The following is a 27095-nucleotide window of genomic DNA, read 5'->3' as shown; positions in this document are numbered from 1 at the left end:
GTGCTACTTGTATTTCTGATAAATAATTTAAAATCAATGTACTATTATTGGGTATTTATTTAATTTATGCTTAGAGACAACAAAACATCATTTCAATTGGCGGTACGCGCTTATAATATTGCGCGGGTCACTACCAAAAAACAAATCATAATAAACATATTTTAAAATTTGGTTTTATGGCGCATTTAACTATGTAAATCAAAATTCAAAATAATCATGTAAATTTCTGTATATAAAGCATTGTAATTTTTAATAATTTTTTTAAGTATATAAAGGAATTTTTAATTTTTATAAAAATTGCCATTTTGAAATATGATAACGGATAAGACTGGATATTTAAAACAATTAAATCTGACTAAAATTGCGGCAGTTATTGTGTCCACGAAATTCAAAATAAAAATTAATTTGAATTTATATTCCATAATTTTTTTAAGGAGATTATTATTTTTTCATATGCTATTCATAGCCGCCATTTTGAAACAAAATGGCGAAACAGGTTTATTATCGTACTTAGCTGTAAGTCATATTTTAACTACTGTAAACATTTTTAGCTTAATATTTTTTTTACTTGCTAATATAAAATATGCTTGTCTTCATTATTTTTTTAATACGATATACAATTTTTTATATATATTTTAAACAAGATAGCGGATTAGGCTGCTTTACGATTTTAACAATGTAAATTTTTCAGGATTGTTTTATAGAAATAGCCGCCATTTTGATAAATTTTGTAAAATAATCCGATAACAATTACAGCAGCTATGTACCAAAATCATAAGATCATATATACTATCACAAAAAAATTACATTTTATTTTAATGATATTATAAAAAAATGCTTTATCTAAAGATTTTTTAAAGATGATATTTTGAATAACCGCCATTTTCAAACAAGATCAATCTTTTAGTATGATTAATAGAAAGCTGATAATGTAACTACAAACATATGTATGTATGTTTGAAAGTAATATTATTTTTCATGAAGAGTTTTAGATCTTTAAGCTTTTTACTCTCAGATTTTTATTAATGGGTTATGATTTTTTTATATTTTGAATAGCCGTTATTTTAAAATAAGATGGGAAGACAGATTGGCTTAATAACTTACCAACAGAAATAATTTAATAAAAAATAAAATAATTTTAGGACAGTTTTAGCCATTTAATTTTTTATTTAATTTTTGAAAAGGCATCCATTCTGAAACAAGATGATGGAAACAATATGACTTTCATTCAAAAGATCATTTTTCCATGATAATATTATAGTAATTCTATTAAAACCATGAAAAATTATATTTCTTATTTAATTTAAATTTTCATTATGAAACATTTTTGACTTCTCTACTAAATATTTTGTGTGCTAAAAATTCTTAATTATTTTGAATAACAGCTATTTAGAAACAAGATGGTGTATCAATTTAGCTAACGAATTTACGTTAGATATTTATTAAGACAATTTTTAGGAAAAGTTTAATGGAAATCTGATTAAAACAACGGCATTTAGCATATCCTAATAATATTTATCATTTATATTTTACACACACTAAATGAATGAAACAAGTGTAAATTCGAGTCATACTGTATTTTTTTGCTACGTATATTTTTTTGTCAAGTCTACTTTACAAATAAATTAAATTAAATACATTTACTAAGTAAAACATGAGTATAAATATTTACATTCTTGAGACAATATTAGAATGGGTCTCCAGTTTTATTTTCGAACCTTAACACGTGTTTCTACGGAGGCCCTCCAGCAAAGTTTTATTTTTGGGACTATTTTCTTATTTTAATCACCTAGTATATAAGCGACGAGTTAATTTACAATGAATGCTTAAAATCAAATAAGCGGTATATTTATTCTGATCGAATGCTACTGTAATATTACTCATTAACTTATTTTATAAAATATTTTAGATATGTAATTTTCAATTTACATCAATTTTAAATTACATTTAATTTATCTTTTTTTATAGAATTACAATAATTAAAAATCTTGCTGTGCGTTTAGGTTATTTTTATTCCATATATTTAATCATTATGTTCTATTACATCTGACTTAGTTCCTTTTGTAATTTTATATCATATCAGATTATTAACTAGCGTTTCTTGCGGTTTTTCCCATACCTCTTGCTATTTATTAATCATATAAATTAAATGCATTTTATGTAAACTTTCTAAAATTATAGATTAGAAATCTGATAAACAAAAACCGCAAAAGGAAAACGGTCACCGCATGTGTGTGTATGTGCAAAAATAGTGATTCAAAAGGATGTCTCGGTTTTTGGAAAATTACGGTCAAAAATCAAAAGTGCAAAGCGAACTGTGAAAATGTGTGATTGTGATAAAGTGCGATAAAAACGGATTAATACAAGAGAAATCGTCGTTTTGCGGCTGAATATATCGTTAACGTAATGTATCGTGTTTATGTACCTACTTTTAATATTTTAAATGTTATCAGCATTTATGCAAAGATAAATCTAAAAATAGTGTAAACGTAGTGCATTTGAATTTAATATATTTAGTTTTCAATGATAATGAAAGAGGATTTAATATTTTTTTATGATATATAAGAAAAAAGCTGTTATATAAGAAATATATTTTATAATCTTTTTTAATTTTTTCATTGAATTTAAAAAAATTCCCATAATTATTATTATACATAATCATTAGTATTAATTGATTTTTATGTACATATTTTTAAACATTTAAAAAAAATATTCTTAAGGGATAATTTTCGAATAATAGGCTATTTTTAAAAACAGCCACTAGAACATATTATGTAATATTTTTTTATATATTCGATAAATACAAATAATAAGGAAGCATATTTTAAATATAATTTTCGTAAATTATCAAATATTTTTTTAGTAAAATAGCAAAAAATTTCATAGTGAACGTGTTATAAAATACGTTTGACAATATTTCCATAAAATACAATAAATACGAATGTATGTAAATAATACTAGTGATTGGAGAAACATAAGTAAAATTGAAAAAAAAATAATATTGAAACTAAATATTGGAAAAATATATTAAAAGTTTATAAAATATAATTGATATAAATATGAGGCACGGGCGGTTAGACACTTTCCCTCTCGATCGCTCGCGAGTTAAATGACTAGAGTAAGTGAGAGGTAAGGGCATGCGATCCACATACCCTTATCTTTCACTCACTCTCGTCACTTAACACGCGAGCGATAGAGAGGAAAAGTATCACACCGCCCGCGCCTGATAAATATATATATAATTATTAATAAATATTTTAGAGAAATAAACAGAAAAAAAATCTGTTGAATATGTCAAAAGTAGTCATATTTATATTTTAAATAATTAATATAGTAAGGAATAATGACAAAATAGATATCTAAAAATACTATTATTTATATTTCTTGCTAAAAAATGGTAATATGTAGATTTTTATTACCTAATATTAAAATTAAATACTGAAAAATGTTTATTTATAAATTTGATTGAATATATGTATGTATATAAATTTAACATATTCAAATTCATAGGAATTACAGTAATTATTGGAGATAAAATAGTTAAATTAAAAAATACTATAAATACAAACGTATAATAATAATATTAATTATTAAAAAAAAATTTTAGAAAAGTCTAATATTTTATATATTTAAAAAAAATAGTATAGAAATATCAAAACTAAAAATACAATTATTTTGAAATTAGGTTAATAAAATATATTATATAATAATTATTGCAGAAAAATGAGCAAAACATATTTTTAAAATTGCTCAATTATTTATAATATAGATTTTCTCAATTAAAAGTAAATATATCGTTTACATTTAACTTCAAAATATGATGGTCCAATATTGTGGCATCTTTAAAGTTAAGATATCTGTATCATTATTCTAAAGCAGTCGGTGACTCGAACGATCGCCGCTTCTGCGAAAATGCCTTCGAAGTGAGTCGCCCTTTTGTAACGCGATCCGACTCACAATGACTCGCGATTCTATTTGAGCGCGAAACGTAAAGCAATTATTTCTCATTCCTTACCAGAAATAGTCGCCTGTTATAAATAAACACACGAACGTGTAATAAACGCGAGTTAGATGCAGGTGTTGCCAGGTGATCGCAAAAATAAAGCATGGAACGCTTCCAGAAACGTGGGCTTGTGCAACGAAAAATATAATTCCCACACGTCGCCATAAAAAAATAAATAAAAAACTCTCGCAGATCTGCCATTTCTACTGTAAACACGTTGACGTTTGGTATTTCAAAGAAGCTGATACTTCTAATTTTTATTTTGTAAAATTTCAAACTGCGTAGATTTTGTATCGATTCAGTGTCTAAATAGCTCAAAAAATATGACTATAATATTTTTTTATCTTTAATCAGATCTGTATTTAGTAGGCACAGATGGTATCTGTACTTTCATTTTTCTGCTCGATGTTTAAAAGAAAAATTCAAACGGCGCAGATTCTATATCGATTAAACTACGTTTATCTAAATCACGATTCTCAAACTTATTTGATCCACTGTCTCTTTTCAGAAAAAAATAGCTCAAAGCTCTATGGAAATTTACATTCGTTAAGCAAAAAATGTGTTTTTTTTTGTGTATTATACATATCCATATTTTTACTTACGAAATATAGTGTTATATATATGCTACCCCGATTCTTATATTATCAAATTATTTTTTAAATAAACTATGTAGACGTTTACCTGGATTTATAGCAAACTTAAATTTAATATAGCGAATATATTAGGCACTACTTGCTTTAAATATGAGATAAAATCCATATAGACAATTATTGAAGTACCATCAGTTAAAACTGAGAAGAAGAATTTGCTTTCCTTTAAAAATAAAATTCTTTTAATATGAGTTAGCATATTTTTTTAGAAAATTGTACAATTATTCATAGTATTTTTTTTATTTTTTCGTAAATCGTATTTATAGCCTTATGTCTCAAATATAGAGTTTTTAACTTATAGAGCCATTTCATTAGTGCTACTTTGCACTGTATTATTGCTCAAAGGGATTTTCTTGATAATATAAGACGCTAACTTGTGTAGAAAAATGCATATTACTTTTTTTATTGCTGGCAGAATTAATTCTTCGCCAAGAGTATGCAATTTTCCCGAATTAGAAATTAGTAACGAAGTATTTCATCGTAATTTTATTTGGATATTATTGTAAAGAGTTCTGCTAATGTCTTTGGTTTTAATTTGTATTTATAAGTGCTTAAACATAATATATATTTTTTGTATCATCGGGAGCTTATTTTAAATGTTTGATAAAATTTTGTGGCAAATCAGACATATTGGTATTGAATTGTTTGTAGTTGACTGAATAAAATCATAGTTAAAATATTTAATACTATATTACACTCGTGTCTCTTTTTATGCGGTTTATATTTTTAAAATATTATTTTGACATGTTAAAAGGATCAGAAAATCGGAGAATTTTGTCTGCCGAGCAACTGAATAACTGCCAAAATTTAATGAATGGTTCACTAATTGCTTTGTACCGGAAGTGAAAATATATATGAAGCAGAAAGCTCTCTATTTTAAAGTTCTATTCATTGTTGGTAATGCACCGTATCATCCATATTTGTAATATTATAATGTACAGGTACTGTTTCGTTCATCATCTAACCTTTGGATCAAGGCATGATTTCTACTTTCAAAAACTTTTACATTAAGAGCACTTATCAATCTATTGTTGATAAAATAGGAAATGATTCAGTGATAGTAACTGAAATTTGGAAAAATAATGTAGCATTTGCTATCTCTTAAATAAGACCACAAACTTTAAATTCATGTTGGAAAGCAATTTGGCCCGAATGTATTGCAGGCAATGAAACCAAGCTAGCATAATTTCTTTAGCACATGAAATTGACGGGGAAGGTTTTGAAACATTTACCCAAAATGATGTTGACGAATTAATTGAGGATAACGTCATTAATGACAATGATATAATTTGTATAAATCTTGATACCGTCAAAGAACAAGAAAATGAATCATAAGAAGATGAAATTCCAGTCACCCTCACTGCAAGTGTAATTCTAGAAGACCTTCAACTTTGCAGTAAATTGGCAAAACATTTCATTGAAAAATATGATTTGGATATCAGAAATTGTACAAAAAATTAGCAAAGCCATCGCAAAGTTTAACCACTGATTATATTGTCAAAGGGGCAAAATTCACATGCGAAGTTGAGGTTAATTTTATTTGTGAACAATCATTATCTTTAGGAAATAGATCTGATGCGCTGACTATCACTTCTAGTGATGAAAGTGATTTTGAACCACATTATACCAAACACTGTCATATAGCGATGATAATTCTAAAGAAAAAAATGTGAAAAAAGATTTTTTTATAAAAATTTTATATATAAATTTAGAAGAAATATGTTAAGATTATATTTTTATGAATTTAATAAAAAAAATTATGCGATTTTCGGTATATTTTAACTCATTGATTTAGTTTTATCGGTTTTAGAACATTATAGATTTTTTTATACGTGCGTCTAGTCTTTTTTATGTACGGAACGTATCTACCGCAAAAAAGAGACCTGAGTGTATCTGCTAAAAATAATTTACTCGCTAGTTTTTTCGACAATGCTACTTAATAAAAAAATGAGAAAGATGCGTATCAAAAATCTAATTAGCTGATTGTTGTTGATTTAAAAAATATATATAAAGTTAAGCGCTCGTTAACATTGCAATTAAAAATATGACAAACTTATTACATATACAAATAATTACTTTCACCGCCCTCTTACCCATGGATCACACATTTTGAGAATCACCGATTTAAACGATGCTTCAATTTAAATATTTTGCATTTGATTGTACGGCGATAGTGCGTGCAGAATGCACAACAAATACAAAAATGGAAAGCGAAAGTTTGAAATGCCAGTCTGCGTCGCACAGTTGAGATGCGCGAGATTGATGCTGGACGGTAAACGACGATACCGTTATGAAGAACGGTCCAGAGCAACCGTCCGATTATTCAACACGACCTTACACAAGCTTGCACGTATGCCATGTACATATGTACTTACTCCATACACAATTATTCACATATTAAATTATTCATTGCAAGTCTTCAAAATACACACTTTTTGATTCGCTGATGCTGAAGTCTATTAGGTTGCTAAATAAATAACTGCTATTTATGCTTTGAAATAAAAAACACCTATAGAGAGTCAATTGAAAAGAGAATTGGACCATCATTAAACACTGCAGGAATCTAACGTCACAGTTTGATTTTTTGACTCTTCAAAAAATGTGATAGATTATGATTCCGGCTCAACGAAATTCAATGGAACTTAATTTTTGGATCATAATTGATCCACCCTACATCGCATGTGAGATATAAATCATTTATGTTGCGTAAAAGAAACGAATAATCATATTCGTAACAGCAACTTTTTTGGTTATCGTTCGGTTCAATTCGTGCGGCACCCATTAATAAAGCTTTTTAATTTGTTTCTAGCTGTTCAATCGTTTATAACGACATTTATATCATGAGCGCAGTTTTTTTAAGCAATACGCAACAGTACTAAAAGTTACTTCTCATTTACCGCCCGTTTTTATTTCATAAAAAAATGTTCTCATTTGTTTTTTTTTCACCTTTAATTACACAATTTGTTGCATAATTATTAGCAAAATCGAATTCAATGTAATTCAAATTTTTACCAACATTGTGAGAAAACTGCCAAATCGTAAATTCTCATTTCTCGAGAAATTTGCTGATTTTTTGAAAATTCTTAGAGCCCTTTTTTGTTATAAATTAAATTTGTATGAATATTTTTAAGCGTTTTACAACCACCGCAATTTAATTATACCGCTGTATAAAAAAGATGGATCCGTTCCATATGTTTGAAAGTATTAGAAGCTTTTAATAGAGGTCGGAAATATTTAAATATAATTTTTTACGATTTTTTAATATACTCTAACCGGCCTTATCTTTGGTAATCTAAGAACTGTAATAATATTCAAACCGCTCCGCTTGGAAATCGGCAGATCAGAAAAATATATGGGGTCTTTCCACAGATTAGTTTTTTAAATAATCCAAATAGGTTTTAATATGAATTATAAAAATGTATAGTAGCAACATTAACAGACAATATTCTCTACGATTCGGGTATAAATACGAAAGTCCAAAATTAGACTTGTAATCAATCGAAGTAAATCGATCCGTTCTGGTCCATCGATTAATCGCGTCCATTATAGCAAATATTATTTTAGGAATAGTGTGTTATAATGTACCTACTAATATGTCTTATAATTTACGTGCTTAAATATTGCAAAATTAAATACAATATTGAAAAATGAAAAACATTGAAATACTAGAATAATATTATTCTGCAATGTACGAAATACGATGTCATAGTTAACTAATAAGATATTATTAAATACTAACAAAAAAACAAGGTTTTAAATTTAGTCCTATTCACAAATAGATGGTAGCAAAACTGATCTACCTTTCACCTTTTTCACATAGAAATTCAGATTATTATTTAGTTATCGTTATTTTTAATTGACTTATATACGTTAAAAACATATAGTAACGTTATCATAGTTTATATATAATAATAATACAACATTTCAAGATTTTGATGATCGTTATTTAATAAACGATTTAAAGATGAAAATTATAGAAAATATTTGGGGTTTTTTTAAATTACAAAATAATATATTTTTGCTAGTATTTTGTAACAAATTATTATCTTATATTCAATATGTCATCGGAATCACCTGTTATTACATTATTGAGGAAAAGGCTTAGTAGTTAAAATTCTGGAACGCATTTATAAAATATGTTTCATGCACTTTTTTACAAATTCAGGTAGAAATGTTTTTTATTTATTCTCAGCGTTAGCATCGTTTCATACAATGTAGAAATACTGGTATTTGAAATTTTAAAACGCAATATTTTTTAACAGGGACGGCATTCTACTGAGTTCTTAATTTAACTAGAGCAGGGGTGTCCAACCCGCGGCCCAAAACAATTTTTTAATAATTATTATTACCATGGCTTCTACTTTATCTTTTATCGATCCTGGTAAAATAAAAATGCAAAATATAGCGTTTCATGAAAAATAGTCTGACGACTATTTTTTGTTTGAAGAATGAAAAATTTTTTGCAATGCAATAATTTAATAAACTGCAAGAAATGTGCCGTATACAAAAAGCTAAAGATCTGAAAAAATCAATGTTTTATACTGAGAATAATAATAGACAAATAGGCTGACGATTATTTTTTGTTAGTCACTAAGTTTAAGTAAACTAGTGGACGATAATGCAAAGAAAATCAATAATTTCCATTTTATCAAGTATCACTGCATTATATATCAATAAAGCGACGTTAAAATGGACAATATTATAAACATCGTCATTAACAAAATACATTTAATACAAATAAAAAGTATTAAATAACCATTAATTTCAAGTTTCTGAAACCTCTGGAAACTAGTTACGGAGACACTGTGTACTTTACTGCAATAAAGTGATTAAGTCAGTATCTCAAAATGAAAACTTACACTTGAATTTAAAAATGGTTAATTTTACTTTTCTAGTGAATATCACCGCTTATTTAAAATAATGGATCTCTAGGATAAAAAGCAGTTATTAAATTGAATGTTTCAAACAGCGACAGCATTTAAAATTAACCGAAATTGCGCCTATCTATAACAGTAACTTATTCACCTTGCAACACTGTCTGAACAAAGCCAAGTAAATAGCAAAAAATATGGGGTTTTAATTACTATTTAAACATATGGCTTTAAGAGTTGATTTTAAAATTTTAGAAAACTGCATTTTAAGTGTATTTGCTACTCTATTCTCAGTTGACATCGACACATTGCCTGCGAACTTTCAGATATAATGTATAGAGTTGAAGTCAGATATGTAATTTTAATAAATATTTATTCAAGTGTCCTTATTGGACTTTTATAAGCTTTTAATTGCATAATAAAAAATACACAGAATATGCTCGGTTTATGACGTCTCTTTAGGAGAGTGCGTTTATTTTTTTATGAGCATTTTAAAAATACTCTTTGCATTGCTATTTCCATTATTAAACCATATATTGCTGCACTTATATAAAAAAAACAAGCTCAGTGTTGATATTATTATCTTTTGTGTAAAAAGTAAAGCTATAATCGATCTATTAGTAATATGAGTTGCACTTTAAAAATAAATATTAAATTTTATATGCGACCCTTGCCAATTTTTTATCGGGCAATGCGGCCCAGAATATTCAAAAGTTTAGACATCCCTGTCGTACTTTTCCCGCATTCGCTTGGATCGGAATAAAAAAAGTCGAAGGTGGGCCAAAAGCGCTCACATAATGCACCCGGTCAACGGACACGAACCCTTCGAAAGAGCGGACCGTCGAAAAGCGAGAAAAAAGGTCGCGGAATGTCTGTCTAAAACCAGTTTGCACGCACGGCGAGAGGTACGAAACGATAGCCAAGCGGATAAATCGAAGATATTGTGGATATTAGGATGACAGTTCGCTCGTTTGAATTGGGAGCGTGTCATCGATCCGGTATCGGTAGCGATCGGTAACGGTAACAGTAAATGAGACGCTCTCGATTGTTTCGTTATCTGGCCTCTCTTTTCATTCGATCGCGGCCGCTGATAACGCAGCTTCATCTGGATCTAGATCAGAGTCGCACAAACTTTTCGCACATGCTTCGTATTATTATTATTGGATATTTACCGTTGCGGCCTGCCGCTATATAATGTAACTGTGACATCGTTTTATTGCTCAAATATTGAAACTGATATCACAGTGATGTTTAGAAAAGTACAAAGCAGTGTTGTACTAAGATATAATTTACAATCGTTACGCTGGTTTTGAGTAATATGCGATAGAAGTGGAAATTTAGAAGTACTAATTAGTATTAGACGAGTGAGTGCGAAATTTGTTCCCACACTTTTGACTAACGAACAAAAGGAAAATCGTGTGTCAGTTTGCACTGAATTGAAGGATCGTCTTAATGCAGATCAAAATTATAACTGGAGATGGAAGCTGGGTGTATGGCTATGACCCTGGGATGAAAATGCAGGGTTCTCAGTTGAAAACGAGTGACTCTCCTCGCTCTAAGAAGGCACGCCAGTCAAAGTCGAACGTCATGGTTATGCTAATTGTTTTTTTCAAATGTGAGGGCATAATGCAATCAGAGTTCGTTCCAAAGGGAACCACTGTAAACTCCAAATATTACAAGGGCGTTTTGCAACATTTGTGAAACGATGTAAACGATGTGGCTTCCTCCTTCATAACGATAACGCGCCATGCTACACTTCGCTTCTGAACCGCGAATTTTTGATCTAAAAAATGACTTGTCTGTCCACATCCACCTTACTCTCCAGATTTAGCCCATGCGACTTCTGGCTCTTAAAACCGTGCTAAAACAAAAATGTTTTGCAACCGTTTCTGTCATTGAGCGGGCCACGACGAAGTAACTGAAAACCTTTCCGAAAGAAGCCTTCCATAAATGCTTCCAATCATAGAATCAACATTGGGATAAATGAATCGCTAGCCAAGGAGTGTACTTTGAAGCAGATTAATTCAAATTTGGTCTAAGCTTATTACTTTGTTCGTAATAAAATTATTCGCCGTATTTTTTGATACACACACGGCCCGCGAGCTAGGAATAGGTTTCAAATTTAAAAGTATGTCCTATAATGGAACGACCAGCTATTGAGTTGGTAAGTTAGCCGTATGTGGTGCTCCTATTGTTTCACATTTCTTTATGTCATTATTTCAATCTGTCGGTTTTTCGGTGAAAACAATTGCTATAAGTATTGAGCACATTGTACGTAACACCAATAGGCAATTAAATAACAAAGCAAATGATTTCAAAAAAATCTCTGATTATGAAGATTTCAAAAAAATCAATTAATAACAAAAAATCTCTGATTATGAGCTTCTTCAGCTCATAGAGAATATCATATACATATGTATAAAAAATACAAATAAAAATTAAAATTAAAAGGATACTCTAATGATTTTTTTATTATTATTACAAATCTGACTCATAAGGACTCGACAGATTTAGCTAATAATAATTATGATGCAAATCTAAAATAGATGAGCACCGTCCTTAATATTTTTTACAGTTTCTCATAGCTATCACCGAAAACATTTCTGTGTTTGGCAAGCTCGTTGAGAAGTTATAGGGCTCGTGCAAGAGAAACGTTCTCAAGCGTTAACGTCCTGACGAAAAAGAGATGTGATCGCGTCTCTTTAGGGCACTCTAAAAATACGTCATTGAGTAAATTCTAAGCCAGAATGCAATGCACTCTATCCTAATACTTCTAGCAAATAGGCACTAAGATACAAATACGGATTCGACACGTACTCAAAATTTCAAAAAATTCTTTAAATTCTCGCCAAATAAGGAGTACTCTTTATTTAAATTAATTTAATTTAATTAAAAAAATTAAAATTTAATTAAAATTAAGACAAAATTTAATTAGAATTAAGACAATATTCGAGAACGCTACGAACTATCGTATTGTACAGAACGGGAATCGGAAATATTTTTTTTTGTTTAAATAAAATTTATGCATTACAAACTGCTTCATAGAAAATGACAAGTCTTTGATTATTTATATAAGACGATTTAAATCTCACCCAAATATATTTTATCACGGCCATCGAGTGGCTCAGTGAAACTAAGAGTAAAAAAAACTGACGTCATTTCACCGGATGCATTATGCGCGCGTCCTGTGAGCTTTGGGCATTTCGGGCAACTTGCCACTGAACGCCAAATAGCTGCGGAAGTGTTAAAATGTTGGCAAGCAGGCCATAACATAACCAACGGGGTGATTTATTTATAAATCGACACAAATTCTTTCGCGAAACGCACGGTTTATCTCATATTTGACACATATATGATTGGCGTAGTCTGAACGTCATCGTTAGTAGACTCAGTGACACGCTCAAAGTTTCAGATATGTTTTTTTTAATATAATATAAGTTCTCAAAAACGCGAACAGCTGTTAGTACAAAAAAATCGTCGAACGTTATAAATCATGTAATTTATCCTCGCTTAATCCGCGGAGATGAAATAAGTGAAAGCTCACCGAACCACCTGCCGCATCTCGACGTTCCCCAAATAATGGTAGATTCCTCCCTAACGCGTTGCTGGATTTTGGTCATTTTTTGTCAGGTCACTTATCCGAGTGTCACGCGATCTATTCGATCGAGAACATTGACGATGTCAACCCCGAGACGAGAGTACGGCCTCGATTCTCCGGCATATGGCCGGTGCGTCAGCCGTCGCTGAGATTTGGGTTAAGCGACCGCTGGATTCTCCTTTTATGGTCTCCAATACACACTGCAATGCATATGGTCGCTTTTGTGAGAATAATTGGCGTTGGGAAACCGGCGGCGACCCCCCGAGCGGCGTTGTCGATCAACGGAACACCTGTTCGAACTTTCGAACCGTCTCCTCGGGACCTTGACCCGCTTCCTTTGCTCCTCTGCCGGCGCAAACTGCTTTCAGTGTGTCAAAAACTGCTTCGATCTTAATGCACTTATCAATTCGCAACGAATTCTTCGAATCTTGCCTTATCCGATTTCCATAACTCATTTTGAATACGTTCATCTCGTATACCACCGTTATAAATAAATATATAGTACTCCAATTGAGTTTTTTGTCCTAAGATCCATGAATTTATCATCGGTTAAGTCAGCATCTTTGAATTAATCCTGTCAAAACAGAAAAAAACTTTTAATGTTTCATATAAATCTATTTTTAAAAAGAAAGAAAATTTTATACTTCGACTCCATCTTGATCGAACACATCTAAAATTGGCAAATTTGCAAAAATGTTCCTCTCTCCCTCTGCTCTCTTTTTTCAGATCACTGAAAATTATCTGCTAGCCCAAATAATATATAGATGAACTCCAAAAGTATATATTTTAAAAATACGACGATTAAAAGAACTGTTGACAAAATTTCTTGTTTCTTCGATTTTATCTCATCCGACGCAAATTTTTATCGCATCGGCAAAGATTAGATCGAGACGATAAACCGAAACTTAAGACATCTGAATCCTTCGAGTAGTATATTCTATTTCATAAACAATTATTTTTATATTAACAAATTGCAAAATACATGCAATTTTAAAATTATTATAGGATCTTACTAATAATTTATCCATTTCAAAATGCTTCTTATAATATCGGTTGAGATGTTTTGATTCGATCTTGTTATTTGATATTTTTACGTGTGCTTGTTGCTAAGGGAACAACAAGTGCATTCATTTTCTAATTGTTTAAATGAATTTATATTTGAATAAATTTTGTTAAAATTAAATTTAGCTTGATTTAAATCTGATTTATTGCTTTTATTTAGTGTTATATTTCTTTTAATTGCTTCTCTAAACTGTTTTATACTTGAGTTTTTAATTCTCCCCAAATTGATAAGATTTCATCGAAAAGCTTGGTTTGCTAAAGTTGATTTTTCATGTTCCAGTTTTCTTTGTGAAATCCTACAATTTGTCTGATCATTGAGCATTTTGTCACAATTGCTATACTCCTTCTGATTTATTATAAATTTGTCTCTTCCATGCGGTAGAGCGGTTTCTATTTTATTATGAGGTTTAACCTTTTAGAAACAATTAAAAATTAAGCAAATTAATCCTGAAAATAATATTTTTGAAATTGTTTATTAAGTGTTAGTATTTTAAAATCGGCAATTTTAGTAATTTGTATAATATTAATAAATTATAAATAAAAAACATTTTTTTATTTGTACAGTACCCAATAGCACGGTAAATTTGGAACGTGCTATTTGGGTGCGTGTAGTTGGGGGACTAGAAAATACCCATACATTTTTTGCAATAAGTTTTCCTGATTTACTGTAACGTTTCACGGACAGTATGTTATCTTTAAAATTCTCGTTCAAATTTTTATTTGTACAGTAGCTTTTATTTGTAAACAAATTTAATTCGTAATTTTATTTGTAAAAAAAACAGTTGCACATCTTTTAATTTCTTGAGAGAAGCAATGAAATGTTGGCAAAGATGCCTGCGTGCTTAGACCACCAATAACGTGCTATTTGGTTGCGTGTAGTTGGGGAACTAGAAAATAATATATCTCACAATACGTACGTATTGTGAGATATCCTCCCATTGGCTCACTCACACATATAGAAACGGACACACAATTTACCGTGTTATAGGGGGATCTACTGTATGTACTAAGCGCGCAGGCATATTTGCAGGCATCTTTTAAAAATGTGTAAAAAAAAGCTTTATATTTTAATATATTTTTTTACAACAACTTTTCTTTTTAATAGACGGTATTTTAAAACAAGATGATTGCTCAGGCTTGCCAAATATTAAAAGGTCTATTTTAATTCTAGGATTTTTTAAACGGAGCTATGAAATAAAATAGGGTATTGGATAAAAAAATTTACACTAAATATACATATAATATATAACATAAACAGAAAATAAAAAATTAATAATATTAATCTACATATTAAGTTAATATTATAAACGATTTTTTTCTTCTTTAATTTTTGCTATAGAATTTTTAAACAGAGATACGGTTTTTATTATTTTTTTATAGCCGGTGATTTAAAACAAGACGCAAAAAAAATACAGCCTTAACCATAATAATGGGACACCCCTCAAAATGGTGTGTAGCTTTTTACAAGTGCATAGTCTGACCGAAATATTTTAGCATGTAATTTTAATCGTAACTCCAAGAATAATTTATTTAATTTATCGTTTTTAATTGCTCACCTGAGCTTAAAAATAATTGTCCAGTCTCACTTAAGTGACCTTTATGTGCAGTTGCGTGATTTCGGCATTTATTTGTCGCTATAATTTATTTTTTTAATATTATATAAACATTTAAAAATGTCAAAAAACGCGAATTAAGTGAAGCTAAAAGAGCGAATATAATTTTATTGCATGTTATTGACTGAATAAATCGGAAATTAGTAAACACGACACGCTGTCCAAAATACTTTGTAACGGTTCGACGAATGTGGTTCTTACAAATCAAAGCCAAGAACTGGAAGAAAACTAGGGACAACTGTGTAGGAAAATAGATCGTTGGTTCGCGAGTTCCTTAAGAATCATCGAAAATGTCTATAAATATGGCTGCTACACTCTGCAAGCGGAGAGCCATCCATTTTTTCGCGGACGGTGAGATGAAAGCTCAATAATGTGAAACTGATAGTGCCTTTCAGAAATAAATACAACTCGAAAGTGGGCTCGAAAACAACATTAGGCGAAAATCATTTGGTTTGATAAAACCAACTTTAAAATAATTTTAATTATAAAAAAACATTAAAAACTAAATTTATGGTGTAGTATATGTGCGTCGGATCAAAATATCTTGCTGATTGCATAGTACCCAAAGTAAAATATTGTGGCGGAAGCATTATGGTCTAGGGTTGCATGACAGCAGCAGGATTAGAAAATCTGTACACTTGCGAGGGTAGTAAGTGAGATTTATATTTCAATGTTGTAATAAATTTTAATTCATACGAAAGCATAGACCACGCTACCATGAGACTTCAGCAAGAAAACGCTCCGTGTCATACTTTGCTAAAAATCAGGGGTTAGTTTGCGTCAAAAAGTTTAATGGCCTACAAAGTTACCAGTCCTATAGAACATTCATGAACAAAATTAAAAGAAAGGGTTGCCCAACACAAACCCATAATTAAACTGCAAAAAAAATTACAGATGGAATGGAAAAAATAGTCTCCATCCACCCGCAAGTCATTAGTTGACAGTATGCCAAAAAGGGTTGCAGCTGTGATTATAGCTAAGAGTGGACCTACTAAATATTAAAAATAAGTTTAAAATAAACACTTTAAGCAACCTTGTCGGTTTTTAATTTATATATAAAAATTCGAAAGCTTGCAGAAAAATTAAGCGTTAGTAATCTAAGTTTAAGACCACTTAAAACCACCGCACGATTCGTTCTATGATTATTTACGATCCATTTCTCGATTTTATTGTAACGTGCAATGAAAAGTAGATCCTTTACGACTACAGAAAGCGATTTGAGCAATAATTGAACAGAAATTAAGCCTCAAAATATTTTTACAAAGAAATTTAATAAGGATCCAATTCTCTCACACTTAAAAATATACCATACTCACCAGAAATATCAGTAAGGTATATAACATTATTATAATATGAACAATATATTATATGTTATTCATGAATCTCTTGATTTAAAATATGATTATATATGCAAATTCTTGGCAAAATTTCAATACAGAATGGATTATTTATTAATTGGGCAATAATGTTTATGTGATTTATTAGCTCTTGAAAATAAATAGATTTACAACTAATAAGATTATGTTTGACTTAAATAGATACTGTGAATCATAACCTATATTATTTATGACGAAGCGATGATTTATACACATAATAATAAACATACTGAGTGGAAATGATTAGTCTCTTACAGTTATCTGCAATGATTTTATACGGAAACCGTGAGGTCTGATTAAGCGCTTAATTGATCGATAGATCGAGCTTCTTCCATATGTTTAGCACGCGAGACAAATTGCTTTTACTTCTAATGACTTATAATTGCGTCTACAGCTACTTTTTAGCATAGCCAGTCTAAAAATCAATTGGATTTTCTCCGCCGTCTTCCCACTGTATGTCTCCATTTTAAGATCGATTGTCATGCAAATCGTGCATCTTTGCCATTGTCTATGCAGAATGCGCATTTCATGTTTTTCTGCACTTCCCGAATGAAATTCTTCAGTCGAACAATCGACTTTCCATTTTTAAAGAGTCTATCGAAAAGCTGTGAAAGCGATTATTGTAATAGTCATAAATCAATTTTATAACTTCAGAACTTAAGCGCTGGACTAAAGCCACCCGAATACTGGACTTAGGCCAAAAGCTTATAATTTTTGACAATGAAAGAAACAGCTGTAACATTTACGTAACGCGAAATTGAAAGAATCAAATAACAATGCGTTACGTAATGCGGAAGAGTCAATAAAATAGTTCATGTCCTAAAAATTGGAGTTTTTATAGTCTTAGAGAGCTATATCATATTTTTGCCTAAAATATAATGTTATTCAAAGTTGATTCTATGAGAATAAGTATTTGTATCATACTTATAATTTTTTTAAACTCTCAAATGATTTTTTTGCATTTATTATTCATAAACCTCCCTTATCTCAGAAAAAAAAATTATTGCTGCACCAAAGAAATGTTCAACCGAATTTTAATTCAGAGTTATTCAAAGTTTTTATTTCGCAACCAAATTAATATTGATAGAGGGCGACTTTTACATATGATTTATTGCATCTAATATAATTATTCAAAAACCTCAAAAAAAAAGGTTAAAAATTAGAAACATATTATTGTTTTTTTTTAAATCAAATCTGATCAACTAGCTTATAAGATATGTTAAATATATTTATTTTTATCATGATTTTAATTCCGATTCATTCTTATTAAAATTCGAGAACATTTTACGTCATTCAACATACAAATTTTACTACCATAGTTTTTATTTGTATTTACTAAGCGCCAGATAACTTTGACCCACCAGATATTTATGATCAGTATTAATATTACAATTATAGTTGTATTCATTAAATACAAAGTTTTTATTCCTAATATGCATTTTGATGCTTATAAATAATAATAATAAACTAGCAATTATCAAGTTCAGATATTGACTAGTATTATAAATATATTGATTATAATCGGTAAACATTCTGATGAAATAAAATAATAAAGAATTCATAAATCACTTGGCTAAAATGTATTAAAAAAATATTAGTTAGTAGTAAGTCAATATCTGGAATGATCAACATGTTTTAATGACTAAAACCGTTGATTTGAATCTTTAAAAAAGTATTCAAGTTCATTGAATATTTTTTTCTAAATATAATTTAGACATAAAGCAGTTTAAAAGGATACTAAAGTTGTCGACGAGTTCCATTCCTAGTCATAAAAACGACGAGTTCCATTCCTAGTCATTTTAAATCAATTATGCTGTAGGCATAGTAAAATATTAACTTAGATCCATTCCCATAAATATGTCTACAGCGCATAACTTAATGCACATATGCAAAGCGTAAGCAGGAATCACAGCAGGAGTGACTGCGTGAGGAATGCGAGTGGCAGTGGTTGTTCTGCTCCTAAAAAGGGGCCAAGTAATGCGATCAGAGTGCTACTGAAATAGCTCGTGGCCGAGAATTATCCGACTTGCCACCAGAGGCGTTGCTCGCTTCCTCAGCGCGCATACTCACACGCTCACACTGACACCAACCGAAATAATCTGGCGGATTGTCGAAAAAATATGACGAAATCGACCGAATTTATTCGATCGAAAAAAGTACCCCCCCTCGGAGCGAAGCGCCTCGCGCCGTTGCACCCGATTCTAAAAATGTACATAATTGAGTCATAAGCATTGCAACAGCGTCCCGAAATAAACGCGTTTCTCGGTAGAGTTTTTACGTGTTTTCTTTATCTCGTTGACTAATTATGTGCGAGATAATCTACATATGCTTCACTGAACTGCTGTCGGCGTAATCGTTTTAAGATGCAATCGAATGACTCAATAATACTTCCAGATCTCGTGGATAAAGAAACTGGAAGATACATCAAGGATACTCTGGCTTTTTCTGACGTGTGTTGCAATACGAATAATAACTTTAAAGCGCCACATCTTAAAGATATTCATGAGAGATCATACCTAGAGATTGCCGAAACCCACAAAGAGAAGAATCCCTCACAAAGAGAAGGGAAAAGACACGTATAAAAACAAAATTTATTTAATTCATATTGCTAGAAATAGTAAAAATAAATATCTCTTCCTTCCGTAGGCCTCACATAAATACATAAATCGGTATAACAGCAAACATACGAATTGTATCATAAGCCTGACATCGTCAAGTATATTAAAATATACTACAGCGCTTACCTTTATTTACATTTTAGGGTAAGATGAGCGCAATTAGATGGCCGGTTGGATTAGTAAAGGCTCTCTAAACGCTCGGCATCAGCGACTGGTACCGCGTGGCCCAGAATGAGAGGGCCAGAGGGCCCACTCCAGGCGCCAGAACTCTATGATGTTGATGATATCTGAAATAAAATATAGTAGCTTATTTATTTCTTTTTATTAAATCCGTCGCTGTAACCGTACAATCGTAAGCCCAATGCGTTACATTGGGGTAAATCTATATCAACTTAGTAAGTCAATCAGATATAATGAATACCTACAATTAAGTATTAACCACCAGATTGAAAGTCTGGCAATCGGTGACATCTATTATTGACGGAATAGCGGTGACTGCGCTATTCCGTCCTTAAATGATACCACAAGGTGGCCCAAAAGCCGTGAACTTGTTTGTTTACCCAATAATTTCTAAAATATTGATTTATATACAACAATGACGATTTGACTTTTTTAATTAATCAATATATTTTTTCACATAAGTTTCAAAAATTGCAGTTCGTTTCTCCGTAGTGAAACTTTCCATGAACAAAGTTACCTAATTAATAATTTATAAATTGTTTACACTGGTTCGCGACTTCTGGGCCGTCCTGTATAACTGAATAGCAACCTATTATTAATATTACACTTTGATATAAAAAAATACACTATTTTTTGAGGTTTGAGTTTCAGTTTGTCGTTGTTAAAATGCCTACTCATATGAGTTGATTGATGCATTGTTATGGTGTTATAACGATAGCTTTTCAGTATGTATTTTGTCATATTTGTGGCTCCTATGAATTTCATAAAATTGATTCCCCTTTTCTCAAAAATATTACGATTCATACAATGAGCAGATTTTGAAAAAATATATATATATACGTCAGGTGCGGGCGGTGAGATACTTTCCCTCTCGATCGCGCGTGTGCTAAGTGACGAGAGTGAGTGAGAGAGGGCATGCGGTCCGCATGCCCTTATCTCTCACTCATGTTTTCATACAATTTTAAATTGAAATACATATCAAATTTCTTAAATTTTTTTTTATTTTTTTAGAACAGTCAAAAGTTAAAAATTATTGTTTGAAAACATTCAACTTTCATAGTCCAGAATAATGTTTTTTAGTCCTTGATATATAGGTGGAAATTGCTAAGCTGAACTAAAATAAAATTAAAAACGAATTAAAACTTCAATCAGCTTTAGATAAATAAATAAATAAAATACCTTTTTACTATAAATAGCTTTTAAAGGGGCAAGTTCTTCGCAGATAGATTCTAATAAACGATCTAAATGATAAAACATAATGAAACATAAATTCAAACAACACAATATTTTATCGAGTGAATACGATCAGTATTTCTATATTCTAATTGCTTAATTTATTCGCGATTATTACGCAATAGAAAAATATTGTTATATTGTATAAATTTACTGACAATATAAAATTTAATTACTTTATTATGTATGTTTGTATAATTATAATTAGTTTCAAACCATACTAACATATTTCTTATATGAATAATATGTAATTTACAGTATTTATTTTCAATGTATTATTTATGCGTGTGTTTTTGCTTTATTACTTTTGGAAACCTCTGGCTAGCGTCGGGTGTTGAGCAGTAGCAAAAACGTTGGCTTCTCCTCCTGACCCAGTGCGGAAAGACGCGCCAGAACTTGGCAACCCGTTTGTTGTTCTCGTGGTCGAGATTAGAAAGCAATTTTTATTTAAACCCGTAACCCGATATGTCGAGAAACTGATCACCGATTTGATCTCGTCCCCGATCCGCTAAATTTTAACCATTTGTATTTTGCTGTTTACAGTCGAAGGCAACGTCGTTGAGCGGCTGCCGCTAAACATGAAGCCAGGGGACCCCTCGCCTCCGATATTCGAGCAAATCTTCAAAAATGCAAGATTCGCGCAAGGAGGCAACGCCAAGTTCGAGGGCAAGCTGCGCGGCAACCCCAAGCCGGTCGTGTCCTGGACCAGGAAGAAGGCGCCGTTGGTCGAGTGCAGCAAGTACAGCATGGGCTACGACGAGCAGACTGGAAACGTGTCACTCTTGATCAAGCAGATCGGACCCGGTGACGAGGGCGAGTACACTTGCACTGCTAGAAACCGCTACGGAGAAGCGATATGCTCCGTCTACATCCAACCAGAGGGCATGATCGTGCCGGCCGGCGGTGCTCCTCTGCAGAGGGACTACCAACAAGTTATCGAAACCTCCGAGCAGAGGAGCGCGGGCGGCTCGCAGATGCAATCCAGTAGCTATGAGAAGACTGAGAAAGTCTCCTACACGAACGGAAACGCCTACACCCACAGCATAGAAGACTTTAAGGTCGACACGTTCGAATACAGACTGCTCAGAGAGGTCTCTTTCAGGGAGTCCTTGACGAGGAGGACCATCAGCGAGACCGACGCGCAGCTGTGCATCGAAGTCGACAGGTCCGGCCCTCCCGCCCCACCCAAGATATTCCAGAAGCCCAGGAACTCCAAGCTGCAAGAAGGAGCCGACGCTCAATTCCAAGTCCAGATCTCGGCGAATCCGCGGTCGCGCGTATCCTGGTTTAAGAACGGACAGCGGCTAGTCAGCAACAACAAATACCAAATCGTGACCACGAACAACCAATCGTACCTGAAAATCAACAAGACTTCCCACACCGACACCGGACACTACACCCTCTTGGCCGAAAACACCAACGGGTGCGTCGTGACGTCCGCGTACTTGGCTGTCGAATCGCCACAAGAAGTATACGCCCAGGACCAGAGAGCTACGGAGATCCAGGTCGAAGCCGAAGAGAGGGCCGAAGTTTCGGAAAAGTCTTTGGCGCCTCACTTCGTGCGAATCTGTCAGGATCGCGACGTCACCGAGGGCAAGCTCACTCGATTCGACTGCCGCGTCACCGGCAGGCCCTATCCGGAAGTCACGTGGTACATAAACGGCCGCGTGATCCAAGACGACTACAACCACAAGATCTTGGTGAACGAGTCCGGCAACCACGCGCTCATGATAACGAACGTGGAGAAGCAGGACTGCGGCGTGGTCGCGTGCGTGGCGAGAAACAAGAGCGGCGAGACCTCGTTCCAGTGCAATCTGAACGTGATCGAGAAGGAGCAGGTCGTGGCTCCTAAGTTCGTCGAGAGGTTTTCGACTCTCAACGCGAAGGAAGGCGAACCGGTAGTTTTAAACGCGAGGGCCGTCGGAACGGCTCCGCTTCGAATCACTTGGCAAAAAGACGGCGTGCCGATCGCTCCGAATCCCGAACTACGAATCGCAACCGACGGTGGAGCCTCGACGCTGGAGATACAGCAGGCCAAGGCGTCGGACGCAGCGTGGTACCAATGTACGGCTCAAAATGTCGCAGGCTCCACCGCCACCCGCGCCAGGCTCTTCGTCGAAACGCCGAAGGGACCGGCGCAGGAGCAAAAAAGACTGCATTTGCCTAGACCTAGCAAAGTCATCGAGCCCGAGTGAGTCACTTTCTCTTATTCTTATCGTAATCTCATATTTAGCTTACTCTCGCTCGTGTATAGCTAATTCTTCCCTATTTTACTACACATGTTTTCAGGCCAGCGCCAGGTCCGGAGATAATCTATTTGCGCCACGTGGAAAGGGCAAAGCCTCACGCAGCCCCCGGAGAAGAAGACAAAGTATATCCACCACCTCAATTTATTATGCCACTTCAGAACGTTTCTGTTGTGGAAGGTGGCAAAATTCATTACGAAACGAGAATTGAACCTGTAGGGGATCCGACTATGCAGGTTCATTGGTTCAGAAATGGACAATCTCTGGAAGCTAGTACGTATATAAAAACACATATCTCGTCTCACTAGCAATATGGCTCTATCTTGTTATTTTACAGGTTCTCGAATGACTTCGACCTTCAAATTCGGCTACATCGCTTTAGATCTCATGAGCATCGTGATGCACGATGCCGGAGAATACACTTGCCGCGTCACCAGCAACACCGGAGCTAGCGAAGCGAAAGCTATGCTCCAAGTGACACCCAGAACTTCGATCGAACAGATCAGCCAGCACCCGGATAGTCTTCAATACATCCAGCACCTAGAAGATTATTCGAGGTACCAGCACGTCGAAACGGTCGAAGAGCAATCCGCTCACCGGCCGCAGTTTATCAGGCCGCTCCAAGAGATGGGCGAGCTTCAAGAAGGAAGGAACGCTCATTTCGAAGCCCAACTAACGCCAGTCAGCGATCCGACCATGAGGGTCGAATGGTACAAAGATGGCAGAGCTATTACGGCCAGCTCGCGAATCACGACAATCTTCAACTTCGGCTATGTCTCCCTTAACATCATGCACCTACGGGTTGAAGACTCTGGTTCGTATACAGTGAGAGCCGTCAATAGACTAGGAGAGGCGATCAGCACAGCTTCTATAAAAGTAATATCGAGAAGCACTGTGACCGGAGATCTCGGCATTCCGGAACAGCAGCGATACATCGAAAAAGTAGAGCAATTGGAAGCGTACCAGCAAATGCAGCACCAGAAATACGTACAAGAAGTACCCGAGAGTATGGTCCATCCCGAATTCAAGACGCCGATCAAGGATCAGCTGAACATCAGGGAAGGCGGTTTTGCCCATTTCGAGGCTCGCTTAGAGCCCGTGGGCGACTCCACTTTGAGGGTTGAGTGGTTGAAGGACGGGCGCCCGGTCGAAGCCAGTTCTCGTATCACGACCTTCTTCAATTTTGGCTATGTAGCGTTGACGATCAAGTCTGTGACGATTCACGATATCGGTCGCTACACTTGCCGCGCCTACAACAAGATAGGAAGTGCGGTTACAGAAGCCAACATGACTGTCGTCACGAAAAAAGACATTATTGTAGATTCACAGCATCCGGGCGGATTGGAAAAGATTCAATACTTGGAGGATTCCAGTCGTATCTCTAGGACTATATCCGAAGATGTCAAGGTTACACAAAAGCCGAGATTTTTAGGTATACTTAAAGGAACCAACAAGATCGTAGAGGGACAGAGAGCGCATTTCGAAGCCCGCGTAGAGCCGCAAAGCGACTTAACCATGACTGTAGAGTGGTACTTTAACGGAAAAGTTATCACGACCGCCAACAGAATTCAGACGTATCACGATTTTGGCTATGTAGCTTTAGATATTGCCAGCGTCAGAGGCGAAGACGCCGGTACTTACACTGTCGTAGCAAGAAACGCTCTGGGTGAAGCTCAACTCGGCGCGTCTATGACCGTTCAAAGTAATTATTACCCAACATACTCATACCTCTTAAAATATGATGTTATATTAAATTTATGTTTATTTTCCAGCTCGTTCCAGCATCGACACGTCAAGCATCCACAAAGGATTATACGAAAAGACCAAGGTTTTGGAAAGCTCCAAGTTTGTTGAGCCGCAATATCATATTGAAGAAATATCCAAGTCTAAACCAATATTCGTACAGCCACTATCCGATCCGAATCCAGTGAGCGAAGGCAAGAATATTCATCTAGAGTGCCGCTTGGAACCCATGGGCGATCCCACTATGAGGGTTGAATGGTACCACAATGGACGCGCTGTTACTGTCGGTTCAAGGTTCAGAACCTACTATGACTTTGGATTCGTGGCTTTGGACATAATCCACGCCACTTCTGTAGATTCCGGAGAATACACGGCTAGAGCCACTAATCATTTGGGATCTGCCCACACTTCTGCGTGCGTGAGAGTTATCGAAAGGTCAGATATTTTGACCGATACCCAAAACGAGCAAGCCATGGAGCAATTGCAATTCCTAGAGGACAGCTCCCGCAAATCTAGGCAGGTCACCGAAGACATTACAGTAATGCAAGCGCCGCAGTTCTCTCGTCCCCTTCACAACATCGAAATCTTGGAAGGAACTAACGTCCACATGGAATGCAGACTTCAACCGATCGGAGACCCGACAATGAGAGTAGAATGGTTCTGCAACGGAAGACCGATCAAAACCGGACACAGATTCAGACCAGCGTATGACTTTGATTACGTAGCACTAGACCTTTTGAGCGTGTACCCCGAAGATTCCGGTGTGTACACATGTCAAGCCAGAAACCAATTAGGCGAAGCAGTCACTTCGTGCGCCTTGAGAGTATTGGCAAAGAAAGACTTGTTGCTGGAATCTCAGCATACTTCTGGATTAGAGAAAATCCATTACTTGGAAGACTCTTCGCGCTACAAGAAGAGCGAATACGTAGATGAAATCATCGCTGAAAAACCTCGTTTTGTTACCAAACCAAAGTCATTGGAACAAATGGTAGAAAGTCAACATGCGCATTTTGAATGCAAACTTGAACCGGTGACTGATTCGAATCTCAAAGTGGAATGGTTTAAAAACGGACGTCCAGTGACAATTGGACACCGTTTCAGACCGATCCACGATTTTGGATACGTCGCTTTAGATATTGTAGATTTGATCGCTGAAGATTCCGGCGTATATACTTGCAGAGCTGTAAACATGGTAGGAATGGACGAAGTATCTTGCGTGCTAGGATGCCGCAGTACTCAAGATATTTTGAGAAAAACTCAAAACGAGCTCGGGTTAGAACAGATTCAAATGCTCGAAGACAGATCACGTTATCAAAGAACAGAAATCGTCGATGAAATAACTAGACAAGTGCCTACGTTTACGACTTCGTTGAAAAACGTCGAAATCAAGGAAGGGCAACGCGCTCATTTTGAATGCAGACTGATCCCAGTTTCGGATGCCACGATGAAGGTGGAGTGGTATCACAACAACAAATCGCTTATGAGCGGATCTCGCTTCACGGAAACCAATAACTTTGGATTCGTCGCTTTGGACATCATGTCCTGTTTGCCGGAAGACTCCGGAACTTATACCTGCAGAGCGATCAATGCTAATGGTGAAGCTGTGACTTCGGGAGTGGCCGTTGTGCACTCTAGGAGATCTATCTACATGGAATCGCAACACGAGAGCACTCTTAATAGATTGGTTCAATTGGAGGACCATTCAAGGCATCAAAGACAAACAGTGCAAGAAGATACCGTAACGCAAGCTCCTGTCTTCACTATGCCCATGAAAGACGTCCGAGTTGCTGAAAACCAAGCGGCTCACTTTGAAGCCAGATTGATTCCTGTCGGCGATCCGAAACTCAAAGTTGAATGGCTCAGAAACGGAGTTCCAATTGAAGCATGTAAGATTAAACCAAT

At 34.2% G+C, this 27095-nt stretch overlaps 1 protein-coding gene and 1 long non-coding RNA gene across 2 annotated transcripts in view; one reads left to right on the top strand and one right to left on the bottom strand.

The window, feature by feature from the left end:
- Window positions 1-13696, bottom strand: part of LOC148234644 (uncharacterized) — a 51923-nt gene extending 38227 nt beyond the window's left edge. The window contains exon 1 of the long non-coding RNA XR_015809836.1: window positions 13069-13696. This is a non-coding gene — a long non-coding RNA (uncharacterized LOC148234644). The remainder of the gene's footprint in view (window positions 1-13068) is intronic.
- Window positions 1-27095, top strand: part of LOC148234642 (titin-like) — a 102377-nt gene that overhangs the window by 2004 nt on the left and 73278 nt on the right. The window contains 4 exon segments of the mRNA XM_088187246.1: window positions 21748-23395; window positions 23494-23723; window positions 23788-25152; window positions 25223-27079. Of these exon segments, the coding sequence (XP_088043372.1) occupies window positions 21748-23395; window positions 23494-23723; window positions 23788-25152; window positions 25223-27079 (5100 nt within the window).

This window comes from Plectrocnemia conspersa, unplaced genomic scaffold (assembly GCF_051122295.1).
Source record: "Plectrocnemia conspersa isolate PC_06_02 unplaced genomic scaffold, ASM5112229v1 ptg000005l, whole genome shotgun sequence".
In the NCBI taxonomy this organism is placed as follows: Eukaryota; Metazoa; Arthropoda; class Insecta; order Trichoptera; family Polycentropodidae; genus Plectrocnemia; species Plectrocnemia conspersa.
Note: the sequence above shows the minus strand (reverse complement) of the source record. Positions and strands in the feature narration are given on the sequence as shown.